We start from the raw sequence: 26,031 nt of genomic DNA, 5'->3' as shown, positions 1-26,031 counted from the left end.
AAGGCTGAAAGTTGTGAAAAACTTGAAGCTGAGATAGCCTCTCTCAAGAATATAGAAAAATCCACCACACTGCTAAATCATGAAGAGATAAATTAGAAAGGTTCACTTTCGTTGGACAACCTGTTAGCTTCTCAAAAACAATCCGTAAACAAGGGTGGTGTTGGTCTTGAAGAAGGATAAAGTTCAAAGGTAGGACAACAAACATCTAATGGTGAAAGTTCAAGATTTACATCTTCAAAAGTCAGAAATAATGCTTTCAAGCAACCTATTAGTGCTAGACAAGCACACTTAACCAAGTTTAATCATTCATTCTTTCATGGTTATTGTTTTACTTGTAACTATTTTGGACACAAGGTTGCAAATCGTAGGATTTCTTTTAGAAACAATTTCAGTTTTACAAACCAGAACTCTTTTGCTCCTCTGAGAGATTATACTTATGTTTGCTATAAATGTAATAACATTGGGCACAGTGCAAGATTTTGTAAGAATGATAGGGTAGATTTCCGAAAGAAGGATGTTAAGAACAATGTAAAGTAAACCAAAGTTTGGAGGAAGAAAGAGAAAGAGGCTGAAACTAAGTCTCCGATTGTGTAAAGTTGCAAACAGCTCTTCTTGCACATAATGGGAGAGATATATGGTATGTGGATAGTGGCTGCTCTAGACACATGGCCGGAGATAAGAGTAAGTTCTCAAGAAGTCAAATGGTGGCAGGGTAAGATTTGGTGGAAACTCATTTGCTAGAGTTGCTGGTAAAGGTACACTTATGTTGAGTGATAGTAAGACTAAAGTCGAGAATGTGCTGTTTGTTGAAGGCTTGAAACATAATCTACTTAGTGTTCGTTAGTTGTGTGATCAAGGTCATAGTCTAACTTTCAGTTCTGACTGCTGTAAGATTAGTAAAGATGGTACTCATATTGCTGAAGCAACTAGGGCAGCAAATAACTTGTATATTCCTGATGATGCTAAAATTTAACTTGTTGTTTGAGTGTACTTGATGAATCTTGGTTGTGGCACAGGAGACTTGGTCATATAAACTTTGACAGTCTTGTTCAGATCAACAAGAAGGAAGTGGTGAGAGACTTGCCAAAACTCTCTAAACCATCCGACATAGTGTGTAAAGATTGTCAATTGGCAAACAAACTTGTAGGAGTTTTAAAGCAAAAGAACACTCAAGCACAATGCCTCTAGAGCTGGTTCATACTGATTTGTGCGGACCAACAAGAACTGCAAGCATGCAAGGTGAGAGATACTTTATGTTATTAATTGATGACTACTCACGTATGACTTGGGTGGCCTTTTTGAAGGAAAAATCAGAAGCCTTGGAGAAGTTCAAAGTTTTCAAAGCTTTGGTTGAAAATGAGAAGGGATTGAAAATCAAATGCCTACGATTAGACAATGGAGGTGAGTTTACTTCTAATGAGTTCGTGAGTTATTGTGAAAATGATGGCATTAATAGACAATTTTCAGCAGCTAGGACACCTCAACAAAATGGGGTAGTTCAGAGAAAGATCAAGTCAGTCCAAGAGATGGGTAGAAGCATGATTAATGAATCTAAGGTAAGTGATAGTTTTTGGAGAGAAGCTGTTCATACAACTGTTTATATTCAGAATAGAAGTTTGGTAAGGGCAAAGCATAACAAGTCTTCATATGAATTGTGGAATGGTAGGGCAGAAACTGTTAAGTATTAAAATTTTTTTGGCAGCCCATGTTATATTAGGAGAGATGAAGACAATTTAGGCAAATTTGATCCTAGAGCAGATAAGGGTATTTTTCTAGGATATTCTTCAAAAAGTAAGGCCTATAAATGTTTCTAAGAGATTGCATAAGATAGTTGAAAGTACTAATGTGAAAATTCATGAGATTGCTGATTCTTCTAAAAGATTGCAAAGTTGTGATGATAGCTTGCAAGGTGATGAAGCCAAAAATGTTGGCCAGCCAATTCGTACCAATCCACAAAGTGGGACAGCAAGCAACAATGTTGGAAATACACCTAATAACAATCAAAATGAAGGTGCTGGTTCACATTTTGAGGATGGAACAACAAACAATCAGTCTAGTGCAGCGGGTGTTTCAGCTGATCCTACAACTTCACATGACAGAAATACAACTACAATCAGAACTTCTCTCAAGTCTACATCAAGATTTGTTGAGAAAAACCATCCTATTAATCAGACTATGCAAGAGGACAGACCTAGAGCATCAAGAAGAAAAGTAAATTACTATGAGGATGATGATATTTCATTGCTGTCCATGATTGAACCAAAGACTTTTGAAGAGACAGCAAAAGATAAGTCTTGGATTGCAACTATGATAGAAGAGTTAGATTAGATACATAAGAGTGAAACTTGGGAACTTGTCCCAAGGCCTAAGGACAAGAACGTGATTGACACAAAAAGGGTTTTCAAGAACAAATTGAATGAGGATGGCCAAGTGTTGAAGAAGAAGGCAAGGTTGGTGTGTAAGGGATACGCTCAGGTTGAAGGTATAGATTTCAATGAAACCTTTCCACCAGTTGCTAGATTAGAGGCTATTAGAATGTTCTTAGCTTTTGCCTCTTTTAAAGGTTTTAAAGTTTTTGAAATGGATGTTAAATCTGCCTTTTTGAATGGTGATTTGAATGAAGAGGTATATGTAGAACACCTTGATGTTTTTGTTATCTCAGAGAATCAAGATTATGTGTGCAAACTGAAAAAGGCACTTTATGGGCTTAAACAAGCACCTCGTGCTTGGCATGATAGATTGAATAGTTATTTTCTTTAGCAAGGGTTTAGGAGAGGTGTTGCGGACAACAACTTATACATCAAAGAGGAGGGTAAACATATGCTGATTGTGGTTGTTTATGTTGATGATTTAATCTTTGGAAGTGATTGTGTGCAGATATGTGATGTTTTTGCAAATAATATGAAGGAGTTTGTAGAGTCAATGCTGGGAGAGCTATCATTTTTCCTTGCGCTACAATTTCATCAATCTAAGGAAGGCATATTTATTTCATAGACTAAATGTATTAGAGAAATGCTGAAGAAATTCAAAATGGAAGATTGTACACCTATTAGCACACCTATGGTGATTGGTTGTAAACTTAGTAAGGATGATGAATCACTGGATGCTAATCAAACTCTCTACAAGTCTATGATAGGTAGCTTGTTATATGTTACAACAACTAGACTTGACATAATGCAGGCTGTAGGTTATGTTTCAAGGTTTCAGGCTGCCCCTAAGGAGACACACGTTCATGCAATTAAAAGAATATTCAAGTACCTTAAAGGTAGTATGGAGTATGGCCTTTGGTATCCAAGTGGAAATGATTTCTTACTTACAACATACACAGATGCAGATTGGGGTGGCTCAGTTGATGACCGGAAGAGCACAAGTGGAGGTGCCTTCTTCCTTGGTAAGTGTTTGGTTTCATGGCACAGTAAAAAGAAAGCTTCTGTTTCTCTTTCAACTGCTGAAGCGGAATATATAGCAGCAGTGCCTTGTTGCACACAAGTTCTTTGGATGAAGCAAACCTTAAAAGACTTCAAGGTAGATTTCAGTCATCTTATCTCCATTTTATGTGATAACACGAATGCTATTAACATATCTAGAAATCATGTCCTGCACTTTAGAACTAAGCATATTCCAATTAAGTATCACTTCTTGTGTGAACAAGTCAGTGATCAGCAGGTGAAGCTTGAATATGTTTCTAGTAAGGATCAACTTGCAGATGTTCTTACCAAGCCCTTGCCTAGAGATACTTTTGAAAGGTTAAGATAGCAGTTAGGAGTGATTTCACTCCATCATTGAAGGGATGTATTTCTCAGGGGGAGTATCTATTGTATTATTTTATGCCACGGTTCAATATTTGCAGGTTCATTTATGGATTTGTATCAGTCTATGCTCTTCATTTCAGTCATTGATGTCAAGGGGGAGAAGTAGGTGCAGTATCTCAGGCGGAGCAATATTTTTTTTTGGTTTCAAGAGGTGGCAATTGTAGATGGAGATGCCATCAATGACAAAAAGGGGGAGTTTGTTGGAATTTTATTTTGTCATTGATGTCAAGGAATTTCCTTCTAGTTTGATCTCCTTTCCAGTTTGGCTAGTAGAGTAGCTTGAGCTGCTTGTATGCTTACTTGTTCTTTTGTAAGCACCCGAGTCTGATAGATTGCCACATCATTCTTGTGTGGGGCCTTATTCTTTAGTATTCTGAAGATTTTAGAATGTTCGATTCTATTGGAATAGTTTTGGCTGCTGAGGTGTTATTATTCTTTTTGTGCAGTTTGTAGTGTACTAGTGATTAATCCTCTGTCAGTTTCTTTTAAGATAATTAATTTCTGCAGGGGTTACGCTGTGTAGAAGCTCATAAATAAATCAAAGTGGCGTTTTTTAGTGCTTAGAGAATTATGGATTTTAATAACGTAAAGTCTATTTTGTGTGAATTTAAAATAAAAATAAAATCCTAGTGCGTTTAGTGGTGGTTGTGGTCTGCAAACCTTTATCCCAAGTGAGGAGGTATTTTCAATGCAAGTCAGAATTGTTTTGACTATGCATGTTGGGAAATTCAAATCTACACGAACTGTATCTTAGTTGAAGGCATGGTAAAATGGTTTAGAATTTATTATTGTAGATAATGGATTTTCTTTTGCGCTAAGACATAGAAGAATTTTTGTACACCTAAAGTGTTGACTTTACCTTGTATTGCATCTTTGGGAGTAGTCGTATTTTTTTATGAAGCTGTTTTATTTATCTCCGTTGACGGGAATTTCTTTGGAGATAGTGGTGTCAAGGCTCTTCGTATTCAGTCAATAAGAGTCAAGCCATTTTTTCTTCCAGACTGGGAATCGCATGTTTTTCCCGACATAGATCCTTTTATTGTTACTAGCCAAAAAGGAATATCGTTTTGGATTTCGGAGGTGATATACGCACTTCTTTGTCATTTGTCTTAAATATATTGGGTGGATTTTTATCATGTGTGCCTCCTTAATAATGCTCTAAATGGTGTTATGCCAATATCGTGGAAAATCCTTTTTGGAGTCAGATGGTGCGTTCAATGTATGAGTGCCAATTGCGTTGCATGGACTGGTTTGTTTTTGAGCCCAGTTTGAAGCAACAGAGTGTGAGCCGTCTTTGGTTGGGCCCGTTTTTGTTGAATGGGTGTAGTGTGTATTGATCGCTGCTTGTGTAAAATAAGTCTTTTAAAAAAAATATTGTGCGATATTTCTATGTGGAGCTGTGTTGAACTTGAAAAAGGGGGGATATCATTTTTCTATTTGGTAGAAAGTAGAATAATCGTGGTGTTCTAAATATTGTTCTGGAGCAGTGGTTATGATTTCTGTGTAGGAGTGTTGCTATTTGGGTGTAGAGTGCTAGGTGCTTTTTAAAATTTTTGAGTTCATCAAATGTCTAAAACAATAACTATTTTGAAGGGAGTTGGAGCTCTCTAATAATTGAAGTTGGTGTTTGGATTAATCTCAGTTGTTGCTGAGTGGAGAGTTGGTGCTCTCCTGATAATTTTCTCTTTGTAATCTGGGTTGATGCCCATTCTGAGTTATTGGAGAAACTTTTGCCGTGGTTTTTCACCCGATAGGGTTTTCCACGAGAAAATCTTGTGTTGATGTTTCTAAGTTTTGCTTGCATATCTATATTTTGTTTTAGTTTGTTTCAAGTGTTATTAGTTGGTTTTAATTTTCACAATACTTATTCACCCCGCCTCTCAGTATTGTCTGTGATCATCATTTTGCATATTTGGAACCATTTCTCAATTCAAATGATCTAGTGTGCATCTATTTTGTTTTAGTGGTAAGAAACGATTGGAGAACATTGTTCATCCAATTTGAATTTGGAAGTTGAAGATCAACATTTTATCAATCGAGTCTTGACCCGTTTCTAGTGGGCCAGAGGTGAAAGTCTTGCAGAGAAAAGATGATCATTGTTTCTTGTACATTTTTGAAACTGAAGTGTTTATAGTTAATAATGGGACTTAAATTTCTAACGGTGGGAAAAGTAAAATTTTTTTTTTTTTCCATTTTTTAATAGTGGAAGTAAAGGAGACCACAATTGTTTTCTTTGTATGAGGAGTGCTTTAAGGAGGGAGAAGGTGAGGTTACTCCCACATAAATCCAACTGAAATCTTTTGTCTTATTGATTGACTACAAATTTAAATTATGCAGCTGCACATCCCAATATCTGAAATTCTACAAACAAGATCCAAATCTTGGAAATCTGGATGGGTGTCAAGTAAAGATTATTACTTGTAATAAGACCCATTAAGCCATAATCAGATCATGTTAAGCTTGAGATTTTCAGAGTTAAATTGTTCTGATTTTCCTGAGTAGTTGTTCTTCCCTCTTGTAATGGACAAGGACCAAGAAGGATAAATAATGATTTCGAGCTCAAGTTAGGGGCCGTAGAAATTTAAAAATGTGGAGTTTACTACATTGGACTGTATGACCCTAATCAATTGTTTCTCTATACTGTTCCTTCAGAAATTGCTTTCTGGTCCTTGTGTATCGATCTTGCTAAAACAAGCAATGACTCTTCTACTACATTTGTCCAGTTATTTGTCAATGGCTCTTCCTCAAACAATATAATGGGCAGAAAAAGTTAATTGTTCCTTTGGGTTTGTGAATTGGATGTAAGAACATTCATGCCACATGAGGATACTAGATAAACTCTTGAAGTGCTTGCAGTAGAGTCTTGGTTCATTGATCTACTAGGTGAAGCATATTTAGAGTTCAATATGCAACCAAATTGGGTTCTTTGTTTGTTTGGTCCTTAGTCACAGTTCATTAAATCATATGGTTGCTGGTTACCATATTCTTTGTACACTAGCCATCCTTAAATATTCTGGTACAAATGATCCACGTGGACTTACATTTGCTGATGATGAAAGTTTCCTTTGTCAATTGCCCTTTCTATTGGCCACTGAAACTATCATTACTGCTAATATTCATTCATCTTTCGTTTTGGAATGCTAACTAGTTGTGGAACGTTCAGTTTATGATTAGGCTGTTTTGGCTGATAGCTAGAAGTGTTAATTCAAAAGTCCTCTTTTCTTTACCATGCCTTCACAAGTTTGGAAAACTTAACATAATGTTACTTGATGATTAGTTTTCTTTTTCATCTAGAAGATGAATATTCTATGTTGGGGGGCGCGATGATGTAGTTTTATCAAGTTTCAACTTTGCAGTTTCTGAGTCAAACTCATTGACCCATATTTCATAAATAGTAGTTCACATGAACCCATCTCTCATGAACATAAATGGTCCACTTAGCACTCATTGCATCTAGGTGATGCTCACAAGGGTGAAGCATCAATACTTTCTAGGAGATGACTTATCCTAGTACTATTTTGACTCATGTAATTAATGATGAAGTTTTCCCAAGATCAAACCCACTTAGCTTGCTACTCTATTTGCAAAAACTTCAACAAGTGTCATTTTTTTGAACCATTCGTTGTAGGGCCCCTTTAGCTCATATAATGACCAAGTTGGAGGTATTTTTAGTAGTGTATTAAATTATTTTGTTTATTAAGGATTCACTTGCATATTTTTTGAGTCACACTAACCCATATTTCTTGAGTAATTGTTTTACACGGATCCATCTCTTATGACTTATCTCTTGTGGCATGTAGGTAATGCTCACAAGGGTGAGGAATTGGGACTTCCGAAGAGGTCATCTACCCCAATACTCCAACTCAAGCATGCTTAACTGTGGAGTTTCCTCAAGATCAAGCCCACTTAACTTATTATGATCCCTAATGGTTCACAAGGCACAACACTTGTTGAAGGTTTTGTAGTTGGGGTAGTGAGCTAAGCGGGCTTGATCTTGGGAGAGATTCCATGTTTAAGTGTGCTTGAGTTGGAGTAGCATGAGGATGGGTGACCTCCCGAGAACTCCGAATGCTTCACCCTTATGAGCATCACCTAGATGCAATGAGTGTTAAGTAGACCATTCATGTTGATGAGAGATCACTTAGTATGAACCTTGGGAATTTAAAAAATTGCTTAAATTTTTTTAGAAATGCATTTTTTTTTTGCAAAATTCAATGAGAAGATGCATCCAATGAGTTAATAAATGAGAACACAAAAGAAACAAGCCGAGTCTAGATATATTTAAACACAAAGTGGCTACAAAATCGCATCCTCATGAGGAATGCTGATGGTTGGAAGCAAAATAGTAAAAGTTTTTGTAAAACTAAAAGTAAATACATCATTACAATTACATCTTCCTCTTTCTTGCTCTAGTATAAACTAAGGGAGAGGTAGAACTAGAGGGTCTAGTCCTAGAAGTTTGCATTGGGCGTGATTGTGCCTCCTCGCTCGGTATGTCCGACTCAAGCTGTGGCTCGTCCTCCATCCTGGATGTAGCTCTGCCTCTAGCTTCTCCTGGCACTGGCAATGAGTCCTCCTCATCCTCATCCTCCTCAATGTCATCTAGTGTGAAACCAAATCCACCCCCCTCCTCCTCCATAGCCTGCCTCTCCAAATCATTGACTTCATCCTCTGTAAACAATGGAGGCTGCTCCTGTGATGTCCAATCACTATAAGGATCTATATCATCCAAATCAATTGGACCAACTGTTGCTTCCTCTACCTTCCTTATGCGCAACCGAAGATTATATTGCACAAAGACAAGGTCATTGAGGCATTTTTGAGCTAACTTGCTTCTCTTCTTCGTGTGGATGGCCTCAAACAAGCTCCAATTGTGCTCACAATTGGATGAACTACAACCCTGACATAAGATTCTGAGGGCAATTTTTTTGAGATTTGGGGTATTTCCACCCCAACTTTGCCACCAAGCATCTGCAAAATAAAATATTGAAAAGTTAAAAAGCAAAGAGAAAAGCGAAAACATATTTTATCAATTACTTTAGACCCCAAAATCCAAATGGCAAATGTTATACCTGGGGTTTGAGTGGTTCTTCCTCTCCTTGCCAGCTCTGAAGAGAATAGCTTACCCCTTGCTTCCTCATAATTTTGGAGTTAAGCCACAACGAGGTCTCTCACCTCAACCTCAGGTATTGTCCTTTGAATGCATGTAGTGAGGCCCTCCATGACCTCTCCATTAGGATTTGAGTAAGAATCCCCGAACTTAAAACATAGGTTGAGGAAGTACCCTACTGCATGAATGGGTTGGTGGAGTTGATTGTTCCACCTCTTATAAATAATTTCCCAGATGGGATCAAATTTGAGTCTATCTCCCGTGTAGTAATTTTTCATAGACTCCTTGGCCCTATCCATGGCCTCATAAATATATCCCATTGGGGTTTGATCCCCATCTACCAAGCGCAAAACTCTAACCAAGGGCTCAGACACCTACAATTGAAAAATACAAATTACAAAAAGATTAATTAATGAAGTTACAAATTAATAATGAGAGACTTGAATCAAGAATAATAAAAAAATCAAGTTTTGAAGTTACCTTCACAATCTCTGTAGCCTTTTGTGCAAAATGGTTGTCGAAGACTATGCATGCGACACCCTCTCCTTCAGGATTCTTTGAATAAGGTGAGTCTAGCCATGCTTGACTCACAAACATTTGTTTCAAAGAAGTCAATGCACCAAGAATGCTTTGCAACGTCAAGAAAATCGTTGCAAACCTTGTGACACCATATGTCACCAAATCTCTCCCTTGAGTGTGCTCTCTCATCAAATGTAGAACCCAAGGGTGATTGTAAATATATTTTGTGATCCTCCTTGCATCTTCCACAACTGGAGTCACCCAATCAAGTTTCCTATGTCCTCCAAAAGAAGGTCAAGGACATGTGTTGCACAAGTTGTCCAAAAAAGAGTTGGGTGCCTATCTTGGAGGATTCTACCTGCTACCACACATGCTGCTGCATTATTTGTGATTATTTGCACCACATTCTCTACTCCCACCTCCATGACAATGTGCTCCAACATTCCAACCAATGTTTCTGCATTTTTCACCTTATTGGAGGCATCAATTGATTTCAAGAATACCACATTGTCCTTGCAAGCAACCAAAAAATTAATGATGGTGCGGTTTTTGCCATCTGGCCACCCATTGGAAAGAATGGTGCAGCCATATTTTCTCCATTTTTTTCTTTGGTCCACCACTTCTTTTGCCGTATCAACTGCATTTGTGAGCAACCTATAAGAACAAAGTGAAATTAGGTCTTAGTACACAATTTTGGTTTAATAAACAAGAAAAACGATTAAAAATGAAATCAAGTGGACTATTTACTAACCTCCCACCCAAATCCTTGCGAGAAGGGGCCTTGTACCCTTTTCTTGCAACTGTCATTGTGGTAACCAAATTTAGCCAATAAGGACTGTTTGCCACATTGAATGGGATGTTGTTGAAGTACCAAAATCAGCACATGCAATGTCTGTTTTCTCATTTGCTTTCATATTCCATCTAGTGGCCTCTAATGATGGTTGTGCTCCAGGTGTGTTCCTGGGCACAAAATAACTACCTATAGAGCTTGTCCCTGATGGTGATGCAGCGGGTACTCTACTAGAAGAAGCAAAAGTGGTGGCCGAGGTGGTGCTGGGTTTGCGGATACGTGGGCCACGACGAGAGCCCACTATGCCCTGAAGTGCTTCTTCTTCTTCTTCAATGTCAATTGAAGCACCTTGAGATTCAGCTATGGCTGCTCTCATGGCTAGTTTTGTCCTCTCCTTTTGCAATTTTTTCTCTTCCCCAGCTGAATGTATGACATTAATGTCTCTTTTTATTTCTTCGGTGGCCCCGGGACATACCCTAGCATCATGCTTCTTGATGCCTGCAAGGTGGTATTTGAGGCGGTTTATGCCTCCATGAAATATTTTTTCACATTTAATGCAAATCACCGACCCAAGGTCCGGTCCTTCGTAGGCATACCTCCAAGCCCTATCTCTAGCACCTTTAGGACGGGTGCTTATATATTCAGATGGGCATGGTTTTAGTGGCCAATCATACCCTGAATTTGCCATACTGAATTAATGGTTAACTGTTAACCTACACATACAAAGTGAAAAGACAAAGTTAATATTTTAGTTAAACAATTTAGCAAACTATCTAAATTAGTTTAAATAATTTTAGACGTAATTCAAAGTTAAAAAAATAAAAAAAACTATTAGGGTTTGATTTTTTTTTGAAAAACTAGAGATTCTTCAAAAAAATAGTGAAAAGTTCAACAAAACTTGTCAAAAATAGTGTGAAATCTTGTTCCAATGACTCTAAATCATTTTTGACTACTTAGGAATGATATTCTATTCATCTCGGTGCAACAAAAAATAAATAAAATGTTTTAGAAAAATAGAGAAAAAAAAATCAGAAAACCTACCTGGGAATCTGATTTTTCTTCAAAAACCACCTCAAATCTGCTTGAAATCCGCTTGGAATTGGCAAGAATTGATGGAAATCAGTTTGCAAGTGTGTTTTCCCCCTTCTCAACAAAATACAAGACACCAAATGATGAAATAAAACTCAATTGTGCCGTTTTTTCACTTTATGCATAGGCGGCCGAGTTTTTAACACAGGTGAGTTTTTGGCAAGTAGTCCAAAGCTCGTGAAACTTGGATCAATGAGTTTGACTCAAAAACGATGTAGTTGAATCTTTTGATACATTGTGAAAATCCTTCCTAATTGTCATTGGATGAGCTTAAGGGGCTCGATAATGAATGATTCATAATGTACAACACTTGCTGAAGGTTCTGCAAATGGGGTTACAAGCTAGGTGGGCTTGATCTAGGGGAACTTGATGGTTAAGGGTGCTTGTGTTGGAGTAGTATTGAGATGGGTAACCTCTTGGGAAGCCTTGATACTTCACCCTTGCATGCAATGAGTGTTAGGGGGGCCATTCATGCTCATGAGAGATGGGCTTGTGTGAATTGCTACTCATAAAATATGGTACAATGAGGTTGACTAAAAACTATATAGGTGAATCGTAAAACACAACATAATTTTTTGCACTATGAAAATACCTCCTACTTGTCATCATTTTAAGTGTGTTTTTATTTTTCTTTATTTTAATTTTCTTTCCCTGGGACTGTCATTATTGAGTTTTCTAGAGAAGATTGGCAAGTCCAATGAATCTAGCAAGCTTATCGTGTATCTGTTTATTGAATCTCTAGGGCCTAGTTTGATTAGTTGTCGGGGGACTTTGTTGTGATGTATTCACACATCGCCCCATTGCAAATGGGGACCCCTGCTTTTTGCTTTTTAGGGTTTGTTTTTCGGGTCTTTTAGGGTTTTGTCTGTTAGCCTTTGCATTTTGAGTGTCCCTAGGGGATCACCTGGATAGCAGGTTCTGCTTGGGTTTGGTCAAGTTGGTAAGTGATGAAGTTTGAAAGTCCTGATCCTGAAATTTGGCTAAGTCTGTGATGTCCTGATCCTAAAATTTGGTTAAGTCTGGAAACTGAAAAACCTCCAAAAACTAGATTTTGCAATATAACTCCCGGAGGTCTGAAACCGCTCTCAAACATCCTGAAAGTATATATGGAATATAACTTAAAGTATAAATGTTATATTCCATAAAAATTATCCTGACGGAGAGTTCAAAAAGTCAAATCTCACTCCTGACCCTCAGAGGAGGTCCAAAGCGGATCTCACTCTTGACTCTCAGAGAGGGCCCAAGGCGAGATTTTGATTTTCTTCATTTTGCAATGGAAAGAGACCAAGTTTTGATCATGAATGGAAAATAAATGACTTTCTCCACCCACCTGAGGAAGTTTTGACTTGAAATGACAAAGGACTTTGTGGAAAATTGAAAAATCGCTCCTGACCCTCAGAGAGGGCTCAGGGCGAAAAATCTTATAAAGGTCATTTTTAGCCTTATTTGGTCGATTTGAGATGTCAAAGGCATGGTAAGGGATGAAGTGAGCACGATAAGGTGTCCAGACTTGATTGAAGATAATGAATTGAAGGAGTTTTGCCTAGGAAAGGTAAAATCGCTCCTGACCCTCAGGGAGGGTCCAGAGCGATTTTCTTTGTGTGCACATTTTTTGACCTTTCTTGGACATGAGAACTTATTCATAGCATGAAGCAAGGCGACATCTTCCTTGGCATTGTGATTTTGAGATGAAGAGTGAAGCATTTTGGTCCAGGTAGCAAAAATCGCTCCTGACCCTCAGAGAGGGTCCATAGCGAGATTTTCAAAAATGCATTATTCTTGCAAGATCAAAGTGATTTTTATGATTGGAAGGGATGAAGAAAAGCATGTTCTACCCATTGAATATAATTTGGATGATCAACGAAAGAGGAAATCAACCCAAAATCAAAAAATCGCTCCTGACCCTCAGAGAGGGCCCAGAGCGAAAAACCTAATATGGGAACTTTTCATCCAAGTTTGAGGAAAGACAAGTCTAGACATAGGTTTGAAACAACGTTTAAATTGCCTTGAAGTGAAAAGAGATTGTTGAGAGTTAGTATTTTGAAGGTAATTACAAAAATTGCTCCTGACCCTCAGAGAGGGCCCATAGCGATTTTTCAGGATTCTCTCCTTTGTTTATGGAATTGAGACAAAATCTTGTGTGGATAGGAAGAGGAGATGATGTTTTATGCCTTAGAAGCAATTTGGAGTCTAAAGGATGGAAAAATGTGTCAAAAAATGAAAAATCGCTCCTGACCCTTAGTGAAGGCCCAGAGCGAAAATCGCTCCTGACCCTCAGAGAGGGCCCAGAGCGAAATTGTTAAAAATCTTCATTTTACCTTGCAACAACAAAGCGAGTTTGGATGAGATGGATAAAGGAAGGACATTGCCAAATGATGAATAAAGTTTTAATGAGAAGGGATGGAGAATCAAGCCCAATTCGCAAAAATCGCTCTTGACCCTCAGAGAGGGTCCAGAGCGAAAAAACTTGAAAGAAGATTTTATTGCTTATTTTGGAGGCCTAAACGTGATCTAGCTTGGTGGGAAAGTGTTTTGGTGAGGAAGTGAAGATTTGTGGTCAAAATTAAAAAAATCGCTCCCGACCCTTGCTGAGGGTCCAGGGCGAAAAACACCAAAAGTGCACCTTTTCTCCAAAATTTGATGAAGCTAAGTTTGCAAGTCAGTGAGAAGGCCAAGTTGAAATGTCTTGAAGAGGTTTTGGACGTTGAAAAATGCTAATCTTGAGCAAAAAATAGAAAGTCGCTCCTGACCCTTGCTGAGGGTCCAAGGCGAAATTACCTTTAAGGACATTTTTTCCTCCAAAATTGTTGATGAATTGACTTGGTAGTGCAAGGAAATGGATTTTGGGAGTGACATTGAAGGGTCAACAATCAAGTTGAGGTGGATTTTAGCTAGAAAATGAAAAATTGCTCCTGACCCTTGCTGAGGGTCCAGAGCGAAATTGACATTTCCACCTATTTTTCCTCACACAAAATGCCAAATTTGAAGTGCAACACGTTAACTGGATATCAATTTACCCTCCAGGAGATTTTCAAGTCAAGATGCGAAGTATTCAAGGCCAAAATTGAAAAATTGCTCCTGACCCTCAGAGAGGGTCCAGGGCGAAATCATCATGGAGTTTCATCAAGCCTTGTTCTAAAATTTCATACTCTCCAAATTGCATTAGATCGCCAAAATTGCTAATTTTGAGGCATTTGGGAAATTTAAATTGGCATTAAATTAAAAGCATTTTCGCATTTAAATAAATTAATTTTAAGCCTTGTGAAAATCGAAATTTTGCTTTGGAGGCATAAAATTTTTATTTTTATTGAATTAAAATTAAAAATAAAGTGCTCAAGGCACTATTTTGCGTTCATTTTGCCAAGTCGGCCCCCTTTTTGGAATTTTATTTATCTTTTACCTCCTTTTATTAGCCAAGTCGGCCTAGAGGAAGCAAGGGGTGAGCGCTCTATATATTGAGGAGTTTGTTTCACATTTTAAATCATTCAATCATTTCCTTAAGTGCGAAATTGGAGAGCTAATTGGAGGAGCGAAATCTGGCTTGCTTGGAGCAAATTTCTTTCAAGTGTTGAAGGCTAGAAGGAAGTGGAGTTTATTCTTTTCCAAGCTAAAGGAGGCGCAATTTGTTCAAGAGAAGGCTTTGATCTACACTTTGCCTAGCAAAATTCATCTATTTTTACATTCATTTCTTAGAGTTTAATACTCAAGAGGAGGTATGGCAAAATCATCTTGACACCCTTGTTTAAGGTTTGATTTTTGGACATTTGTTTTGGAAAAATCTAAGTATTGCATGGTTAATTAGGAAATGATAACTCTAGATTTATCATGAAGTTTCCTAATTAAAATCTTAAATCTTCCTTTTAAGTTTAATTTCTAGACTTCAAGATATATTACTAATTTTGAAATGTTGTGTAGGTATCAAGATGGCGACTCCCAAGCTCGGAAGATCTACAAGTCGGCAGGCTCTCATCAAAGAAGATCCGGTGCAGGACAAAGATGATCTCCTCCAGCTCAGTCTCATCAAAGAAGATCAAGCAAGGATAAGGGCAACCTCTTCCAATCCAGCATTCCAAGGCAAGATACATCATCATCCTGCACATCAAAGACAAAAGAAGTTAGAGCAAGGGTTCGTTGAAGAAGCAGATAGTTTCAAAAGAGTTAATTAAAGCTAGCTTCTCAGCAACATCAAATTGGCATCAACCAAGTGTCAGACGAGTTGGCATCCCAGTCATCACTTCTCCAGTCGGATTGGTCCACCTCAGCATGTCTAGATTCAATATACCTAGCTCATGGGAGATGGCACAAACTTCTATGTACCTACCCCAACTATCTATTGGTCGAATTTTCCAGAGAAGACATGTGTCCAATTAATACAATTATTTCATTGGTCAAGCATTAAATGTTATGTAATGGTTGTAACAAACCCTAATTAGGGTTTTCATTATTGAATCTTGGCCATTGATCTCAGATTGATCTTAGCCATCGAATTGTATTATGGGCACTATATAAGCCCTGGCTCTTCATTTTGTAAAGGATAATAAGATAGATAATAAAAAGGAGTTAGTGAATAGAGAGTAGTTAGAAGGTGATTAGCCAGTTGATAGAATAGCAATTAGAGTAGAATAGAGAGAGAAGGCAAAGATTGTTGCCAAGATGTTGTTGTAAAAGACTTGTAAAACTTCATTGAAGAAATGGTGAAATTTATGGGTCGATTCGACAATTTGCATGGTCTCTATACTTCTCATATTTGATTTCATGTTATTAGATGAGTGGAAGAAATGTGCTTGATTGATGGTGAAATTCGTAATCCATACTACTAGCAGTTTGTTGATTGCAGACTTGCCTTGTGTAGTCAACTGGAATCATTCAGCTTAAGCTTAACTTCAATTGTCGCTTCTTCATTGATATGCATCAGCCTGATGGTGTCTATGCCTGCAGTGATGATTTGAACATCATAAAGCTTTCCTTCGAAGATTGCACTAACCTTGTGGAGATGGTCCTGGGATGTCAAAACAAGACTTAGTTAGAATTTCATCAGAGATCATTCATTGCTCTTACATTCTTAGTGTTAGGATTAGATCCTTTCCTCGCCCTCGTCCTTTTTCTTTTTTTTTCAAATCTAAGCTAGTGAAATCCTATGTTCCAGCAATATTCAAAGCAAATCAGACGTTTAGGTCGACAAGTGTAAGTCCTCTTGTGATTCCAGCAAAATCACATCATACCATAGAGAGCTTATCCACACGTAGAGATCCTACAACAAAGAACCTTGAAGTCATCCCGATTGATCCTTTTTCGCGACATCTTCAGCATTCGGAGGCTTTACTCAAGAGAGGATAAGGTACCCTTGGGTATTTTATTTTGTGTTTGATAGTGTACAAAATACATGTCAACAGACTTGTTGAGTCTAGGCAAGGCTTGTAACTATGATTGAATCACTAGCATTTTTACTGAGGTTCATTCTTGTATCTATAATCTTTTCCATTCTTTTCTTTGCAAAAATAAAATAAGCCTCATAGAGGTCCACATGTCATTATCATTTATTATTTTTCTCCAATTTGAAGATGCAATTATCTGTGTTGTTATATCTTGAATCTTACCGACAATATTTTATTAACATTCACCAATTGATTGCTAGTGCTTCTTAATAGGTTGTGTTTGAGTTTGGATCATTTGATTCAGTTGATGAGTTCAGATTGAAGTTGATTTGATCCTTCTAAGAAGTCATGCCATCTCCAATTGCTTGGGACCTTGTAATAATCACCTTAGGCAAATGGTGCATAGAGTGGTCTAGCTTGAAAAAATGTTGGAAGGTGCCTGGTACACATCTCTTTCACTACATATTTCAAACTTAATTATGCTTGCAAAACAGATGGAATAGTTAGTAGAAGGCAAGGAGAAGAGGAGGGGAGGACATAGTTGGACTAATGGTGCACAAAGGGCAAAGGTGCAAAACAAGGACTGATGGGAATGGTATATTTCAACAATGAAGTTGTTGCTGTAGCATAGGTGACACTACTAATGGCATGTGGATTGGAGGAAGGTGACAGGTTGAGAGGAGGGCATGACTGGAGTGGAGCACACAAAAGAGCATTGTCCCTATTACCATGTGGACAATGATTGAAGAATGCAAGTTCTATGCAAAACACTTTTTTGGTTTCAATGATAATGCTGGTATGCATATTAGACTATTGCTTGATGGACAATGTGTTGCAGAATGGTCAACCTCGATGGATGATCAACAGTTGGTTGCAAGTGTATGGCATGCTGGGGTGCTTGAGTCTAGTGCACGTGGCTGCAAAAATTGACAGAATAGAGTTTTTTGGTCAGTGTTGTTTGCTAACACATTTTCTTCCCCCTTTTCCTTGAACTCTACTAGTGATATTAGAACTCCCATTATTTAAGAGTCTTTTTCTTTTGAATCTAGTAGGGATAATCTGCAGCATGAAAACTATTTAGGCCAAGATTTTAGCTTTGATATAGTGATGGGACCCCACACATCCAATTGTGGAAATAATAAGAATAAATACAATAGAATTAGGAAGACAATGCAAATATAAGATGGTGGGAGCACCACTTTGCTATCCAGTAGGAATTCTTGGAGCACACCACTACTGGAATATAGTTATAAATTATAATTTTAAGTAAGTTACAGAATTGGCTAAAAACCTAGATAATTTTGGGTATGAGTAATTTTGGAATTGGAAATGGGTATGATTTGCTTGTGGATTTGGTTAGGGCACGGTTTTTTCACATGGATTCATTTTTAATTGTGCCTACGTGTACTTGGGCAATTTAAGTTGTGTTGAGGTGATTGCTTGCTTAAACCCTCTAGTGATTCTTAGGGTACTCTACACATTAGGATTCTTCCCATGGGTAAAAATTTGTTGCATTGCTTGTCTCTCAGCATGAATAAAGGAAGAGACTTGAAACACATGAGATGATGACTCCTTTTGCTCCTCTTGCACAATATATTACTACTCTTTCTTCCCCTACATTAGCTGCATAATATAGACATATGCATTGTTGCTTGTATGTGTTTTTTGATGCTAGCGTTGCTATGAATGTTTAGCTTTTTATATGAGTTTTTAACAGCTTAGCTAGTCTTTGCCCTTGACTACACCTTCAAGTGATGAATGCAACTTCGGGGCATAGATTTGTGTACAAATCTTAGTTAGGTTGTTTTTGAGAATTTTTTTTTTTTAAGGTCTCTTTTTTGTTTGAGGGAATGATAAAAGAAAAATGCAGGGGGATTTAGTTGGGGTTGTATTCATGTTAAAAGAAAGCTATATGTGAAAGCTTGTTTGGACAAAATAGCTAGAGAGCTGCCTTTAATATGTACTTCATGTGCAATATTTATTTACAGCCATTTGAATATTTGTATTTTATAGCATTTGCTTGGGTTTTATTCAAGATTAATTTCTGTTTTTCAGTGTTTTAAAAAAATATTAGAACAAGTTTAGAATTATTGGTCCTAGATTTATTACCATCATCTGAAGAGTTACACTAAATGTTATTCTAATTACTGATTGCATTATTATAATATTGAACAATGAATTATCTATCATGACATTTGAGTCTGACAAATTGATATTGAATTGGTGTATTGTATGTCAAATTTGTACTATTTATGGTAGTTTTGTTTAGCATATGCATGATATGTGATATTGTGAACTTAATTCCTGTTTTAAGGCTGCAAATATATCTACACACACACATACACACATGATTTATATCCTTTCATATGGATATACCCAGATGTACCAAGTGCAATCTTTCTTTTGTCATACAATCATACTGTACCCATGTTTCAATAGCTGTCCCTGATTCCAATTTGGTAACATGTAATGTCCCCTTCCTAGGTGATAGGCAGTTGAGCAGGGATTGGCCTATCATCTGGTTCCCGTAGGCTAGTGGAGTGAAGAGGGAACCCATTCAGGAATCATGGAGCCTTGCAGGGGGCTTTGTGAGCCAATTCAGACGGCAGTTCCTAGTTTTTAGGAGGGATCACTATTTTTTTGGGAATGATTGAGAGTTGGTTCCGGGGTGTCTAGGAACCATTCTAGATCATTTGAGACCATCTCCTAAATTTTAGGGAGGGGTCCTATTTTTTTAGGGAGGACTACTAGTTGACTGGTTGACTACCTGGAGGGCCACAGAGCATAGCAGGATCACTTTTGAGCATTTCCAGAGATTTGGAGACAGTTTCCTACTTTCTAGGAAGATTCCTACTTTTTAGGGGGATCACTGCCAGTTAGCCTGCAACACTCAACAGGTGGCTTCAATCAGAATTCGATTCGGAGTCCAAATGAGCAGCTTTTGAATAAAATGGGAGATATTTAAATATTTCCTAAGTTAGGTTAAATAAATAATTATAAAGTGAATTATTATAATCACTTTACATTATATTAAAGTATAATAAAATACCCATGGGGCACATTTACCTAGAAGTTATAACTTAAAATGGGGCCATTTTATATTATGAGAAAATAGACCCTTGGCTTAATTCCAACCAAGTGAAGGCATTATAATATGGAATAAGTTATAAAACATTGTTAATAAATGTAATGAGAACCCTAATTCGAAATTAGGGTTAGGGCTGGGAAAAAAAGTGAATAAAAGAAGGAAAAGGTAGCCATTTGAGGCATATTCAGATTTATTTTTCACATCTTTTCCTCTGCAACAAGTCTACAACAGAAGATACAGGTTTGGAAGCAGTATTGAGGATGAAAACCCTCAACTCTCTGATGTTTGGACGCCACCCCAATCATCATCAGCACTCAGCAAGGATAGATCAGGCCTCTATCATGTGGTTAGGAGCTAAATCAGAGGCAAAACCACTGTGACAGCAAAAGTCAGAATAAGAAATAGTGATCTGTGCATTCAACACTTCATTTTTACAGGAAAATTTCTGGAAATCAGAGCTCCGGCACATGTTGCAGGAGGAGTTCAGTCTGTGGGAAAAAAAACTCCCTCAGAATACAGAGATTGGACGAAACCCCAATCTTGTAGCAGCAATATTTCACCATAATTCTCATTGGCAGGTTAATCTTTGGTTGATTGGAGGACATTTTCAGTGATCAGCGGCAGTCTCAGTCATATTTTGGGAGCATACAGCAGTCCCTGGCATATTCTTGCATTATTCCAGACTTATATCAGCCCTTGGTGCAAGGCCATAGCCTAGAACAGAGGAAATTTGCAGCTTACCTTCATGTCTGGGTTAGGGTTTCATGAAATTATCCAGCTGGGAACAAATTACAGAGACAGAATTGCAGATCAGGGGTCTAGGGTGGCTGAGGTCATCATAAATTACTGATACGATCTTAGCCGTACCATTGTTGAATCTGAAATAGCAAGTTCCTATGTGGCGTTAGGGTTTTGGTGGCTTTGAAGTTGCTGATCAGTCAATAATTCATTCTGATTTTCTGTATCAGACCTTACAAAAAGTTATTGCTGATAGAATTGGTATGTAATTGACCCATGTGCCTTAATACAATCCATGCTTCAGTTATTGGACTCAAAAATTCTGAATTTCTTTCATTTCCAGTCAAATATGTTTTGAATTTGTTCATTTAAGTAGAATAGCTCAATCAGCATTCTCAAAAGTCATTCAAAAACTCAAAAATTGCAAAAACAACAGAAAAACCATTCACCAGTTTTCATATGCTGGTCAAAGACAATTATTTCAGACCTAAAAACTCAGAATTGGAGCAGGAAAATAGTTGGCACCTTTCATAACATGATCTTTAAATGAATGTGATATGCTATGTGTTATGGTTATATGAGCTATAAATACATGTACTTTTGTAACCATGTATAATATATGTGATATTATTAGTTGGCCCTCCAAATTGATTAATAATTATTATGTTGTGGTGTACACACATAAAAAGGTGAGGCAAATTACAGAGGTAAAGACAGATCAGTTAGGTGAATCTTTGAGACCATAACAAGAGTTGGTGATGGTGGTAAATAGAAAGGCAAAATTCTGTACATTCAGGACCAGCACATTTGGACCAGCATACTTTCACCCTAGAGCTGCAAGTTCACTTACAATTGGATTTTGTCTAATATTTTTTTGAGTGAATTGTTAAGGCAGCTTGTATTAGAGTAGCTAACCTCAAGTGAACTTGTTATGATTAATCTGACAAAAATTACATTTTATTACAGTAAATAAGTTGTTATCACCATGAAAAGATATCTGGAAGGGTCATACACTTGACAATAACCTTATCTTCAATGCTTATACTCAGTCCCTTTGGTACTGATATTATCATCATTGCTTGTTATTTATTGCTGTTTTTATTGTACATAGCTGACTATCTGTCTGCTGTTGTGTTCTGTTTTCTCTTTCAACTGTGATATATGAATGTTATAAGATGTTCTTTACAACATTCAGGCTTATACTCTTTTGGAAAACAATAACTTGAAAATTCCTTGCAATATTTAATACTTCTTCAGGTGATAGTATAATTTTTGTTCAATCTGAATTTATTAAGCTGTAAATTTAGATGATAACCTAGTTTAGGGTTTTTCTTAACAGAAGCAGGAACTCTTAATCGGGATGCACTGTTCGAGCAATTCCGTGAGGGCTTGGAAAACTGCGGATTCTTTGCAAATGTACCCATTGGATCACCCGATTACTTTCAACAACTGGACAATGCTAGGGGAGTACTTCAAGATACTATAGAGGCATGTTTTTATTAACACCTATGATGTAATATTTTTATTTTTTAGTCTACATAATTATTTGAATATATAGTTTCTGTATTTTTATTCTATTTCTTTAGCATGGTTGTGGTTCTTATGTAACATGAGAGTAGTTGGGTAGTTTGTAATCCATGGTGTCTCTAATAATTGGAAGAATTATCTATAAGGTTGGTGCTTTAAGAGAGAAACTGAAAATTTTGCAGTTTATTTAATGCATAAAACAGAGAATTATTTATAATAGACTACATATTTGTTGGTGCTTGTAACTTAACTGCCTTCCATAACTGAATGGAGCTGATCATTAAAACTCAAAAAAATAATTATAAAGAACATTAACATGGGATTTAATTGTCTATAATGCCATGATAATAATTACACTATCAGCTGTGGCAGTATTCCTCAATACACTCTCAAATATGGTGATATTTGATTCATAAGCTAGGATGGATATTCCATGCTGTAGCTTCAGCAGTTCAGGATTAAAAAGAGTTGAGGGTATTTTAAAAAACAGCTGAATATAAGGAATAAGAGTAGGCAACAAAAGAGTGGAATCACAGATCACTGGAGAAACCCAAATTCTGGGAGAAAACTTCAACAATAGTGAGGTCTAATGGCTTCCTTGATCATCATGTCCAAACAATTACAATCTAAGTTCTCTTGGGTATACAACAAGCAAGAACATTTAGTGTTTAACTCCTACGATCAATTACTAGCTCACACTTCCTTTTCTGTATTGTTACAGTCTAGTTACAGTCAAGATGCTCACTCAGTACTGGATTCTTCAATCTCATGGGATGCTTGGGAATTTATTGGGATTGCTTATTTTATATTTAAAATAGAAATTCATGCATTTACAAGCATCAAACAAAAGTTGAAAAGATGCAAGCAAAATGGAAAATGCAAAATTTTGAATGCTACATCCATTTCCCTGTTGCAGGAATAAACCATTGCTGTCATGAAAGTGGCAGTTTTGAAGCTACCCCAGTGGTTACAAAACTGCTGCTTGTTGGAATTGGTGGATTTGCACAGAAGCCAAAACACCTCTGATTCTACCCTGAAACACTTGCTTCCTTTGCTCAAAGTGTCCTTAAGTTGTGACCCTTTTTGTCTTGGAGTCATAGTACAACTTGAACTCATTTTTGGATCACGCTTCCCCGGTACAAAGGCTGTTGTTCTTCAAAATCTAGGTAGACTCAGAAAATGAGGTATAGTCCCCTTAACTAATGACATGGCTGCCACCAATCCTTACAGAACTTTACCTGAGAACCTAAGATCTTTGTATGCAACTATTTGAAGGTGTCTTAACAGTCATAGTGCTTGAACTAGATAGAGTACCTGTACCTCCACTCGTTGCTCTCCACTCAAGGGGAATAATACTGGTGCTTCCACCAAGCATCATGCTTCCTTGAAGATTATGTGTCCAAGATTACTTGGACGTGCCCTTGTGAGTATGCAAAGTAAACTTTTGACCATCTTTGGCCAAGCAGTTGAAATATACCATCCCAGAATTGCTTAACAATTTTTGAAAATAATTCTCTGTTGTGCTCTTGATGGTTTGGTGTATATTTTTTTAATTGGAATAAGTAATTCATAACACAAATTATTAAAATTCAAATAATATAAATGCACATAATATATGAAAGAAACAATAATTTGAATTTGAATAATATTCAGATAATACAAATGCACCTGATCGATTCTCCATATGCCTGTGATCTCTCTCTTTGGGCTTGTCCTTTTTCCAGCTTAATCAAATGTAATATAATACTCCACAAGGGGCAGTCCCATGGCAGTTATTCAATGATTCTAATAATCTTCAGCACCACAAATCTGCTGTGGCTGGACCTGTAAGGGGCGGTCAGTCAAAAAACATAAACAGAAAATTATTTGTTCACCTGTCCACCTTCACCTTTCCTTGTGATCACCTCAGCTCAATTTTCTCACATGGCTAGGCAAGCCTGTTCTGGTCCCTTTGGATGTGGGGTGGGCCCACAAAATGGTATGGCAAGCCCAAAACCACAAAAATGACTTTATTCAGCCCAAACAGCACGTGGCCCCACCTTTGGTGCACCTCCTTGAAAAAACACAATTATTTTGATATATTCACCTGGTCTTAGGCATTGACTTCCTGCAGATTTATGTCATAGGGGTGGAACTGCAGTGATGGGTTTTAGAAGAGAATATAGGCGCTCTTAGTTTAAAAACCTACAAATAAGTTTTTATCCTCGACCTGCTGATTGCCTCTTTTTTATATTCGATTATTTACCACGCTTCCTCCACTTTTGACCCTTTGACCTCCATGATTCCTCAAAACCTAACCAGTTCCTAATTACTTATTGGTACAGTCAGATTTATTGAAAACAATATTACATATAAAATGGAATGACCCGATTTATTTGAGAATAATAATAAATATTTTTTATTTTCTGATCAGCAATACCTGTAAACTTGTAAATTTCGTTGAAGCACAAATTTGACTTTTGGGTGAAACCAGTTGTGAGAACCAGAAGAGTTTCATCTCCTGTTCCCAAATTAACCCAGAGATTTTTCAAAGTTCGTCCTCGAAGAAGAATCCTAAATTTGAGCTTTTCAAACAGGGGTTTCTGAAATTTGCAAAATGATTAAATGATTTGCTTTTCTCACTAATTCATTTTTTATTCTTTTCCATCCAACCTTACTTTTAATTAAAAATTTGTCTTTTCCTCCAATTTGATAAATTATCTTTTAAATAGTTAAATACAAGTTGTCTTTTAATTTTGTATTTTTTAACAATGCAGATATTTAATTACTTAATATTTTAATTATTTTCTACACAATCATCAAAGTTATGGAAAATATTAAAATATGCCAAATATGATGTTCAACCTCGCCACCAACATCAAAATTGAATATGAAAAATGTCTATTTGAAACTTGGTATCCTCACAAGATAATGGATCTCTCCAAGAAGTGTGGAATGCTCCTAAACTGTTGGATCTACACACGGAAAGTACCATTGTACTCATCATGACTCTTGGAACTCTCTGCAGCTGTCAGACTACCTTTTTGATAAAGCTGGTACTCTCCAAGAATGTTGGAGTTTCCAAAAGTGTTGGGATGGACTGGACAAGGGACATAATAGTGGTATTTGTTTTCTTTATTGTAATACATAATATTTATTTCTTAGAGTGTAGGGATTGTTTTTTGCAGCCCCTACATGTAAGAAATAAGTGTACTGTATCATAGATGGAGAAACAGATACACTATTAGAACAACTCCACACACATCCAACATAACAACATCTACAAGCCATTCATCAATAAACCTCTAGTTAACACCAAACTTCAATTTACATTGTCTAGTAATGCATGAAACATCACCCCTTTTGATCCAACCTAAATTATGACTTTAGGTGTTGAACATCTTCTAAACTAAGATTTTCAATCAACTCTTGAGATTGGCCTTTAGCTTGGGAACAAGGATCAAAATGTGCATCAACTTTAACATTCTTGATCTAAATCTTAATTCTAAACAACTTTGTAATACTCCTCTTGCTCTTGTGCATGGATATGAAATCTAACCTTTACGATGCAAGACATTTTAGAATCAAACTACATTCAGTTTCTTTTCTACTAAAGATGTGCATATTAATTTTTTTACCTTTCTTACCCTTCCCATGTGTTTGCTTTTCTAGATTTAGGTTCCATCATTTTTTATTTGTATGGCCTTGAGATCACAATGGTTGCAATGTCTTGAATGTTTTGAAGTTTTGGCATTCACTGTCTTAGCGTTGGTTGCTTGTTGTGCCTTTGGAGAGGAAGGCATACCATCCACATTGAGGTAGTGAGCACACTGGCATGCTTCATTGATGTCCTGGGTTTGGGGAACATTATAGGCCTTGGAAGATGGCTATGAAGGCCTCCTATGAACTTCATGAATACCTCCTTATCCTGCAGATCTTTGTCCATTTGGACAGGCTATGTTTGAAACTCACCAATGTAGTTTTACATACTTTGTCCTTATTTA

The 26,031-nt window shown here is 37.1% G+C and overlaps 1 protein-coding gene across 2 annotated transcripts in view; it reads left to right on the top strand.

Annotated features, from left to right (window-relative positions):
• Positions 1-26,031, top strand: part of LOC131061499 (uncharacterized) — a 167,759-nt gene that overhangs the window by 58,771 nt on the left and 82,957 nt on the right. For both annotated transcript variants that reach the window (XM_057995208.1, XM_057995207.1), the window contains exon 4: positions 21,861-22,009. In XM_057995208.1, coding sequence (XP_057851191.1) covers positions 21,861-22,009 — 149 coding nt within the window. The remainder of the gene's footprint in view (positions 1-21,860; positions 22,010-26,031) is intronic.

The sequence above is a fragment of the Cryptomeria japonica genome, chromosome 8, assembly GCF_030272615.1.
Source record: "Cryptomeria japonica chromosome 8, Sugi_1.0, whole genome shotgun sequence".
NCBI classification, from domain to species: Eukaryota; Viridiplantae; Streptophyta; class Pinopsida; order Cupressales; family Cupressaceae; genus Cryptomeria; species Cryptomeria japonica.
This window is presented reverse-complemented; position numbering and strand designations above follow the sequence as displayed.